The sequence below is a fragment of the Telmatherina bonti genome (genome assembly GCF_933228915.1).
Source record: "Telmatherina bonti genome assembly, chromosome: 9".
In the NCBI taxonomy this organism is placed as follows: Eukaryota; Metazoa; Chordata; class Actinopteri; order Atheriniformes; family Telmatherinidae; genus Telmatherina; species Telmatherina bonti.
In genome coordinates, this window is record NC_136627.1 from 24,256,104 (window position 1) to 24,266,489 (window position 10,386).

The following is a 10,386-nucleotide window of genomic DNA, read 5'->3' on the forward strand; positions in this document are numbered from 1 at the left end:
ATGGGGGTGCCACATTGGTGCATGTTGCTAATGACCATGCTGCTGCTGTTGTGTGAAATTGTCTTCAGTCAACTGTGTAAGTCTCTCATCACCATGGTAGATGGCTTCCACACCCTCTTCATCCTCATGCACATGGCGCTTCCTTTTCTTCAGTCTGCAAGCATCAGCACCACTCCAGTCTCTTTGGGTTCTCCCTCATCTCCTCCCCATACCTCCCACTCTTTAGCAGCACTTCCTCGCCCTCTGAAAGCAGACTCACCTGTCAAATCTAGACCTGCTACCCAGACCATCACTGGAGGGTCAGACATGTCAGATCTGTCCGACCTCGAGACACCTTCACTAGTCAGCTCGCACAAGCTCTCCTCCCCTACAATGTCATTTAAAACTGGAAACTGTGGTCTGTCCTTTACCAACAGCAGGGTCCAGTCTGTGGGCGTCTTCATTTCTGCCCTCCTCCTGGCCTCCTTGTGCATCTCTTACTTCTTGGAAATCATCAGCTTTATTCTGGAACCACACCCAGTTCAGCACCCTGTGCTGCTGGTGGTGGTCGGAGCCGTCAGTGTGCTCCATAAGATGCTGGTGTTTGGACTGAACTGGGATCAGCTGCACGATGAAAGGGCCAGGAGTGGCAAACAGGAAGAGACTGAATCTCACTTTGAAGTGAACTACAAAGGTAACATACAGGAGAAATTGTGGAAATTTTGCAGAAATCAAAACAAAAAGCTTTTTACACATTACAGAAAGATGGATAAAAATATACTCAAACCAATGAAAAAAGAGAATGTCTTACAAACTTTACAGCTTTGCAACTTTCCAACTCCAAACGATCATTTTATTCACATTTACACAGTTACTCGGTTCAAATCTGAAGCAAGTTTGACAGTATGGGAATCTGCAAAGAAATGCAAAACATTGATGAAAGCGAGGAATTGTGTGATAAGAGAATTTTTCAAATGAAGAACAGGTGTGTCTGTCTAGGACACTGTGTATCTCATTTAGTGTGTATTCAGCTGTAAGTCTGTAAGATCTAACTGCTTGTTTTTCATTCCTCTTCTTGATTCCCACAGTCTTGGCTGAGGAGGACTCCAGAGGTCAGGAGGAATCCAAAGACACTGTCCAACCAAAAGCCCAGTCTGCTGTGCATGACCTTTTCCACAGTGCAGCACTTGTCTTCAGCAATCCAGGAACTTCCAGCATCTCTGACATCGATTGTAAAACCGTAAAACAACCACCAGAAGACTCCTGTGAAGAAGAGACAAGAGCTGCAGGTTTTATTCATGAAACTCAATCAAAAGATGCCTCAAAGAATCATAACTATAACACCTGCGTGGGAGATTCTGGTGAGAAAGTTTAGCTCTTTAGAATGTTGCTTTTCTCTTCATATTAAAAAAAACATTTTCATCGATTGCAGCGGCTTTAAAAATACCAGAGTTTTATTTTTCCTCCAGTTTCAGATTGTAAAATTACATCTAAAACATCATCAGTCTGCAAGTTTTCCCGCCTCATTGAGACGCCTACGCCAAGCAGCCAGCGGCCGGCCTGTCCTCTGTCCTTCATTCTTGTCATTCGGGGACTTTTTACATCCCTGCTGGCTCTGATCAACAGCTTGGTGACACTGCTGGTCACCCCACAGTTCCCACACAGCCCTGAAGCCTGTAGTGTCCTGGTTTACCTGGATCCTGGTCTCTCTCTGCTGGCTGTGGTCACTCTTGTTGCTACAGCTATGCCACAGGTCAGCTTCTACAAGAATAAATCCTCCTTTTCAATGACACTTCTATATGAACTGAATGTAACACAAGGTGCCTTGCAGTAAATACAGCATTAAGCATTAAAAACAGCTGAAATCACTCTGCAGGTGTATAGGTATGGACTCCTGCTGCTTCAGGCCTCACCCCCACACATTTGTGTGTCTGATCTTGGACGGAGAATTGCGAGCGTGCCCGGAGTTCAGGCTGTGCATGACCTTCACATCTGGCAGTTAACAGAGTCCCTCATGGTGGCTTCTGTGCATGTACACTGCCACACTGGATTTCCAGTACACAGGTAAGCTTTATTTTTGGACTTGGTCTAAGCTTTAGCATTAGAACCACTCATTGTTCACCCCTTCGTCCTAGATAGGGATCATTCTCTTAGACTGCATGTATATATATCACGACGAGTTCAAGGGTGAGAATATAGATATTTTATTTTATTTTTGTAAATGCAACATGTTTGTGTGTGTGTGTTTTGGGGATATAGTCCACACTGGGAACCAATGAGCTGTTCTAAATCCTTATCAACCAATTTCCCTTGTAGCTAATTTAAAATTAAATTAAATTTTTTAAAAAAATTAAATTAAATTAAAAAAAATCCCTTTTAACCAGGTTTCAAGATAAGGATTGAAATACGTTTTATGCTTTCATAGCTTTTGTTTATAGTACCTTAAGAAGATCTTCATTAGTGACATGAATTGTGAAAACCATCCATTCTCTGTTTCTCTTAATAAATGTGACTTGAAACATTGTTGGCTTGAATGAAAACACTTGACTTTAATCCTCACACTCCACAATAATTTCAGATGTTCTTACACTTTTTCTGACACAAAAATTACAATTGATTGGTATATGCGTGGAGGTCTAATAATGTTTTAAGCCACACTTAAGCAGATATATTATAAACTAACTTCATGAGGCCATGGCAAAACATTTAAATAACACACCATTTAAGACATTTTTGAATATCACTTGTACACATTTAAAGCTTTTTCAATGTCAATTTATTGTCACATTGTATTGTCACATTCATTCAATCATTCATTCATTCATTCATTCATTCTTTCTTTTATTCATTCATTCTTTCATTTATTCATTTAATGCTTAGCGTTAGCATTGAAGTATAAAACTGAGTATCATCCTCTCACAATACATGGAATATGACACAAAATGATAAAACTCCACAGAGAAGCAGCATGATTTTCCCTAATGCAATTACACCTTTTTAATGAGAATAAATTGCATTAGCCCACGTTCATGTTCTGTGCAAGCACAAAGTCAAAATGCTATCTACCTAAAATAAATATGTTTCTTAGGTAATTACTTTTTTGTTTGTTTGTTTTTTGTTGTTGTTTTTTTTTTTTTTTTGTTCAAGATTCTCAGTTACAGTCTAAAGCTATTCATCTGACACAACTTTCTGGATGTTGTGCATAATCACATAAGCAGTCCCAGTTTACTCTAGGTGACAGCCTGTGACCAAAGAGACACATGTTCGCTCATGCATACAAGTTTAGTCGGTAAAAGCTGAATACTTTATGAATGCATGATGATTTCACATCTAAACAGGTGTGCCGATGTGATGTCAGGTGTGACTAAAGTGCTGCATCATGTGGGAGTGAGCTGCTGCACTGTTCAGCCAGAGTTTTCCTCCTGCAATGGATCCCCTTCAGGCAGCGACGGGGACGCCTCCCCTGTCATCCACAGAGAAGACCCATCCTCACCTTCTCTCCCTGCCTGCAGCCTTGCCTGTGAAAACGCTTGTGCTGGGAGTATGTGCTGCTCTCTTCTAGAGGATACCCAGAATGTGTTGACACCACCCACTGTGGAAATGAAGGAAGATCCTCAGACTCTAGTCATCGAGAACACCTTCATCTGATTGTCAGTTTTAACTAAGTTTCAAGGCCCTGATGTAAAGGTGAAAATGGTGATTGGTGCTAAGATTGATCCAAGAAAATATCTCTTGGATCATGTATGGAAGCACTGTTGGCAAGTGATCTGTTAGTTTTGCTACACTGAGAGGTGCTACTCTGAAGATATTTTATGCAATTTCATATGAAATTCTGTGAAAGCATTTGTGTGTTTGTCCATGTTTGTTGTTTATTTGTAGCTATGTACATGTAAGTATTGAAATAAAAATAAATAAATAAATTTATAATGGTCTTAATTTGATGTCACATGGATTCTAAAGTGCAGGCAAAATGTGATCCCACATGACAGTCTTTTATTCTCCACTGTACAACTTATATGACACAAGCCTTCATGATTACAGAGCCATTTTGAAAAATAATTTTATTGGAAATTTAACATGTATTAATAACAAATAATACATACATATAGATGTACGAGCAGTTTTCTTTGAATTTAAAAGAATCTATTTTTTAAAAACAGACACCAGAACAAAGGGGATTTTTTTTGTGTGTGTGTTTTAGTCCACTGGAGCAACTTCAGTGTTTCTAAAAGCATAAATTTAATTAGTAACCATTGTGATAAAGTTTTCCATTTTAAATTGCACTTTTTAATTCCGTTGGAACTAAGGATATTTATTTTAGGGAGTTTTGCAGAGAAATGTTTTATTGAATATGAGCAGTACATTCTACTGACGTGGAAAAATGAATAAATACTAGCGTGATCTTGAGGCCATTCCATTTCCTGAATAACAAGCAGTGTTTTCAGGCAACCAATCAAATTCCACCAGCGTTGCATAACATAAAACTCATCGAGATTTCGCTCTTTAGTTTGTATTAATCTTGGAGAAAAATAATTAAAAGTATGTAGTATGCAGTTGCAACGTATGTGTAATCTTAACTATTGATAAAAAAAAAAAAAAAATTATATATCTGTAAAGTCTTTGGACTGACACCGTGAATGAAATGTATACCAATGCTGTGAGGTATAAAACCTCCTGGAATCGAAGGGTTGAAATGCCCGGATGATCCTCGGTGGTCCGGGGTGCGGGCTTCAAACCCGTAGCTGCTTAGCGGCAGAGTGGTTCAATTCCACCTTTCGGGCGGAACAATCTGGATGTTCTATTGTATGTATACAGATAGTTTTAAAGCAATATCTATTATGCTTTTTATTAGCCAGTGAACATTCCACTTCACAACAAAAGTCCCACAGTATAAAAAGTAAGAATTGAAATACTTAAAAAACAAATAAACAAATAGTTATAATAAATGAAACTGATAACAGTCGGAAAACTTAATAAATAACATAGTTTATTATTTAGTATTCTATGGAATAGTAACGTTAACAATGTTTCTTTCAAGACCAAAATTATAGTAACGGTCAAAATTTATTTTTACGAATTGTTGGTGTTAGTTGGAAAATAAACCGTTTTTAATAAATAAAAAACTGCATTGTTTGCAAAAAAAAAAGCACGTTGAAAAGTACATCCGGGTTACCCCGAATGTGAATTGATTGACAGAGTTGCTAACCCAATCATTTTTAAGAATATCCAGTCCGTCAGCGAATCATTTTCCAACCGGAAGTTGTCTTCCGTAGCAAGGGGTGCATGATGTCCTTGCACGTTTGATTTTGGGTTATCATGGATTAAAAACTCTTGCTGAGTTTTGCAGTATTATTTCCAGGTAAGATATTTTAAAAGTGCTTCTTTTGGAGGTGTGATAAAGTTTGTTTTTTGTTCAATCTTCTGCTGGACTGTTGTTCTGCTTCCACCCGGGTCTTGCTATGGAGTAACATTATAAAATGTGATGAGATGGTGTCCTATAAATTAATAAAAACGTCATTAAAAAAATTCTCTAAGCATGTTTGGAACTGATGTCAAGCTACTCAGGATAAAACAAATAACGTGTTAATATTAGTTAGACTTGTTAGAAATGTTATCAGTGTATACCAAATCTTGTGTACTCTCTTTCTGTCTTTTCAGTTTCTATTTTGTGTCATTATTTGATTTAATAATCCAAACGTATGAATTTCTCTCTTTGAATTTTACTGTAACTAGGAGTGGTAATGGCTGCTCTGTATGTTTTGGTTTCATGGAAACGAGCACTCATTCGTAATGATTTAACAGTAGAAACTTTGGGATTTGTGAAGCAGCACATCTTTGCTGTGCAGAAACTATAAATAATAAGATCTAATAAATGTCCTGGCAGCTGTTGTGCAGCCTGCCTGATGTGTACACCCCCCCCCCCCCCCCCCCCCCCCCCCCTTTCAGTGTGTATCCTCCAGGTTTTTGGTGCCACTAAAGCTGGATGCAGTTTGGATGTTATTAAGTGCAGCTCCATAGAGGTGGACTCAGATGGGGTCTTTATTTTGTAGCTCCTGACCATTAATACCAACCAACCAAATACCAACAAATACAAACTAACCAACAGTGAGTGAATCATCATCCCAGACCATTGTTAAATTGGTTTGTTTAATATACAGCAACCAACCAAACACTGAAAGGCTGTGAACTGAAGTACTTCCTTCTTTAATGCCCAAAAAATGGTTTTGTTCACACAGAAAAAGCTCAGACCAAATATTTCAAACCCAAAGCATTTCATTTATGATTTAAAAATTAAACGATTGTGCTTGCTTTCTTGATTTGTTTGAACCATTTCAAATATACAATCTGGCAACCAACATTTTTCAAGATATGTTTTCAATAATAATTTTAAAAAAAACAAACAAACAAAACAAAAAAACACTGCCGCCTGCTTCTTACAGTGGGAGATATTTGTGTGTGTGTGTGTGTGTGTGTGTGTGTGTGTGTGTGTGTGTGTGTGCACATGTGTTCTTGATTTACATTCTTTTGAAATTAACTTGTAAACCTAAATATCATCTTGCGGTCTGATCGGCATCAAGCAAATATTTTAGTATGTAATATTTTAAAATCAACATTTTCACATGTCTAAAGCAGATTTGTCACTAAGTACAAAGGATAATCCTGTTTCAGCTCAGAACCAACACAGTTGTTTTTGTGGAAGTGAAAAGCTGATATTTTCCTATCGACTGCCTTATATAGTGTTTTAACTTTTCCCTCTTCTGTCTTTTTGCTTTGACAGTCAGAAGAAGAAAAAGACAATGCCCCTTCATAAATACCCTCCCAAAATCTGGGAGGCCCTCAAACTAAAGCAGGGCATTTATTCCCGTCTGCCGAAACATTACCTCAAGTCTCTCGAGCAGAAGGAGCCTACACCTGTTCACTGGAAGCCCCTGGGAGTCCAGTACCGAGCAAACCCAAAGACTGGGCTGAAGGAGCGGGTGCAGGACGTCCCAATTCCCATATACTACCCTCCAAAGTCCCAGGACGGCCTGTGGGGAGGAGAGGGCCTCATTAAAGGCTTCAGATATGCCAACAATGACAAAGTAAGTCTTCAAGAAAATGATTCTCTCACATTTGTACTGTTATTAATTTAGTTACCAGTTAAATATCATGTCTGATTTCCCTTTTGATGAGTAGTTATTAATATTCCAATGAATGTGGTAGAAAAAGAAACGTGTACATAGGGGATGACATCACAGCTGCTGTGTGTTTATAATACTGTCATGTCTGCTGATGTCTGAATTGTTTAGATGTCCAATCGCTTAAAGAAGATCTGGAAACCACAGTTATTCAAAAGAGAGTTGTACAGTGAGATCCTCGATCACAAGTTCACCATCCCAGTCACAGCTCACACGCTAGACCTCATCGATGCTGCTTTCGGCTTTGACTTTTATATCCTGAAAGTATGTGGAAAAAATATCCTTCTGCAATAAAATGACTCTCCACTGACTGAGCTGTTCAAGTGACTGATGTCTAACTCCTTTCAGACACCAAAGGAAGATCTAAATTCCAAACTGGGGATGGACCTGAAAAGGGCAATGCTGCTTCGCTTGGCACGCAAGGACACAGAGCTTTACCCCAACGACCCTGTCAAAAGAGAAAGCGTCTATACCAAATACAAGGTAGATCACAACTGTCTGAGAAGTAAAATGTGCTAGAAACTCAGCATGTCTGCTGGGACAAACTTGTTCTTGATGTTTATCAGGAAATGTAACAATCAGATGTTGTTTGTCTCAATCCTTTTTGCCTGAGCAGCAGTTTGAGATCCCAGAAGAGGAAGCAGAGTGGGTGGGTCTGAGTCTGGACGAGGCTGTGGAGAAACAGAGACAGTTGGAGCACAAGGTACTGAGTCATTCTCACACTTCCTGTTATAGTTGTCTTTTTGGCCCAAAGAAAGACAGGATGCTCCAAATGAACTAGAATAACCCATGACAGCCCGCTGCTATGTTGTCTCTTCATCAGCTTCTGAATAAACAGATTATCGCGCGAACACACCGCAAAAACAACATCCAGCCATCAATCATGGTTAGTTTGCAGTGAGTTGTTCAGTGAATTTGTTTTTGTCTGCCTCTTCCTCTTCTCTCTCAGGAGCCTGAGCCTCAGTTTAAGGTCTTTGTGGACCAGCTGGTGCAAGAGCTTCACATGAAGAAACTCTTGGAGCCACATGTCATAGAGAATAAGTGACTTTCCCAACTGGGCAGAGACATAAAGATAAAAGTATGTTAAACTGTCAAGCTCCTCCACATGGTGGTGGGACTATGAGCCACTTCATGTCTGTTTCACCAGGGCTTCGGTGTCAGCATTTATTTCCATTTTGGAACAGCAGGAAGTACCACAAAAAACTTTTATTTCAGTCTTATTTTATTCTCCGTATGAAAGAGCCGTCAATAAGAAATGTCAGGGTTTAGGAAAAAAAAAGTCCATTCATGTAAATTCTCCCCAACAGATGTGTTTAGAAGTACATATTTAAGGTTTCTAAAAGACAAAAAAAATTAATAAAAGTCTCCATTTTTTTCTAAAAATTTGTTTCAGTCATGTTTGTATTATAATCAGTTAATTTCTCATCACTGTTCAAATGGATTAGCACGTTTCCCAACATGTTTAGCTGAAAATGTGGGCATCATGCATGTGTTTAGTCACTAGGTGGCGCCAGAGACCTTTCAAGCAGTAAAGATGAGGAAAGATTGTGGGTAGCTTATGGTAGCTTGTTCAAATTATTTGATCTGAAGGGGTTAAAATCATCATCTGGAAACCAGAAAGTTCCTTCTGGAGCTTCTACAGGTGTCACTTAAAATGTAGTCAAGCAAGATATTAAACTTTGCAAAGAAGAGTATTACCCTGACTTAAATCTGTAAAAACTAAAACAAAAAAGTGGTGTGAGATGTGTGCGAATGAGGCCTGTGGTGTAAGGTAAAGTTCATTTGAGGACAAAAATGTGCTGAATGAATTTCATCAGTTTATCATTTAATTATGAATCCTTTCCTAAAATGACATGGTAAATTACTTTCATGGACTAATAAACTTCATCCATGAAACCAAATAACACCCCGTATCTGCCTGTCAAAACCTGTTTAAAATATGCAAAACAGTATGATCAGTGAAATTACTGTGTTTGTCTCTCAGGGCTTCTTTCTTTAGAAAAAGCAACAGGTTGTGTTGTTGTAAAATGCACATCAGGCTATGAAAGTAGCTGCATATGGCCAAATATCCTTATACGGTCTTTAAGTTAACAAATGGAAAAAAGGTGTTGAGGTTTCCAGAGACAATAAAAATGAATACCAGTACTTCTCGTTTCACTGGTTTCACTTTCAGCTGTATTGTATCAGTTGGTGTCGTCGCCTTGTGGTTGCAGCCTGCTGCTGTTGTGGCGCGGTGAGTCCCTACTGTAGCGGGGACTCCCGTGGGTGTTGTAACCAGGCAACAGAGAACAAAATTGATACCTGGCACCTGTAAACAGAAAGCTTTACTACTTATAGATCCACCCTTAGATGGAATTACCCCCTCTCTCAGTGGCTGTTTTAAGTAAATAAACCTTGAAACTGGTGTGTAATGCACCGCATTTGTTAATATTTGTTTTGTTTGGCAGATCACAGGGGGCCATTAGATGTTAAACTATTTAAAACCAGCCAACAAGGTTTTGTGTATTTTAGCAGCACAATGTAAAAAGAACCATTTTCTTTTTCTGGAATGTTTAGGTGTATAAAAATGATATGGAAACATTCATTTTTATCATTTACATGGATGGGTTTTGTTTGTCAGTAACTACCCGGTAAATAAACTAATCACACGACACAGAGGATGCGGTTACAGTAAATTCACTGAAAACCAAAAGTGATCACTTGGATCAGCAGAAATATTGATGAATAAGGTTTACTTAACTAAAGTGCCAATGATTTAAAAAAAAGAAAAGGAAACAAAACTAGATTGTTTATTCTTTCATATACCATATTTAACTACCTTCATACATATCTGTTATAACGTTAATTTTTTTGTATTTTCTGGGTTGACAAGTCCTGAATTGTAAATTAATTACTTTTTATATTCTATTAACTCACTTTCCGCAGCATTTCCATATCGTTTGGAGTTTTCTAAGTTTCTTTGTTAATGCTTTTTTAAGATTTTCATTTGATTCCATTTTTTTCTTGCAGACACTTGACTTTTTAAGCTTACACGAGTACAGAGTAAAGTTAACCAAAACTGATATAATTATAAAATTCTATAAATATTTTTAATCGGTTTTATAGAACCTGTCAAAAACAAAATAAAGTGCAGAAATCAGGGTTCCTTGTTTCTGGGCCATCTCTAGACATCCCTTCCAGCCCAGCTTTATTTTATTTTTATTTTTGTTTTGTTCTGTTCAGTTGAGAA

General features: G+C 38.2%; 2 protein-coding genes across 3 annotated transcripts; both read left to right on the forward strand.

Moving 5' to 3' along the window:
• LOC306760173 (uncharacterized protein) lies at window positions 1–3,627 on the forward strand (the record flags this gene model as incomplete). The annotated part of the gene is made up of 5 exons (XM_079245966.1): window positions 1–673; window positions 1,068–1,211; window positions 1,485–1,732; window positions 1,856–2,043; window positions 3,318–3,627. The coding sequence occupies 5 exons, from the start codon at window positions 1–3 to the stop codon at window positions 3,625–3,627; spliced, it is 1,563 nt and encodes a 520-aa protein (XP_079102092.1).
• Window positions 3,628–5,235: 1,608 nt separating this feature from the next.
• Window positions 5,236–9,724, forward strand: mrpl28 (mitochondrial ribosomal protein L28). Of its 2 annotated transcripts, XM_079246768.1 has the most exons (7): window positions 5,236–5,338; window positions 5,926–6,084; window positions 6,758–7,061; window positions 7,269–7,421; window positions 7,506–7,640; window positions 7,774–7,860; window positions 8,107–9,722. In XM_079246768.1, exons 3-7 carry the CDS (start codon window positions 6,777–6,779, stop codon window positions 8,200–8,202), a joined length of 756 nt encoding a protein of 251 aa, XP_079102894.1. In that variant the 5' UTR covers window positions 5,236–5,338; window positions 5,926–6,084; window positions 6,758–6,776; the 3' UTR covers window positions 8,203–9,722. The 2 variants fall into 2 exon arrangements, with proteins under 2 accessions (XP_079102894.1, XP_079102895.1); XM_079246769.1 differs by lacking the exon at window positions 5,926–6,084 and having other exon boundaries at window positions 5,256–5,338; window positions 8,107–9,724.
• Window positions 9,725–10,386: the final 662 nt, after the last annotated feature.

Excerpts from the sequence above, each read along its gene's own strand:
- mrpl28 (XM_079246768.1), top strand. The coding sequence starts at position 6,777 with ATGCCCCTTCATAAATACCCTCCCAAAATCTGGGAGGCCCTCAAACTA. Across the intron at positions 7,062-7,268 it reads GATATGCCAACAATGACAAA|ATGTCCAATCGCTTAAAGAA; the intron begins GTAAGTCTTCAA and ends TGAATTGTTTAG. Across the intron at positions 7,861-8,106 it reads AGAGACAGTTGGAGCACAAG|GAGCCTGAGCCTCAGTTTAA; the intron begins GTACTGAGTCAT and ends CTTCTCTCTCAG.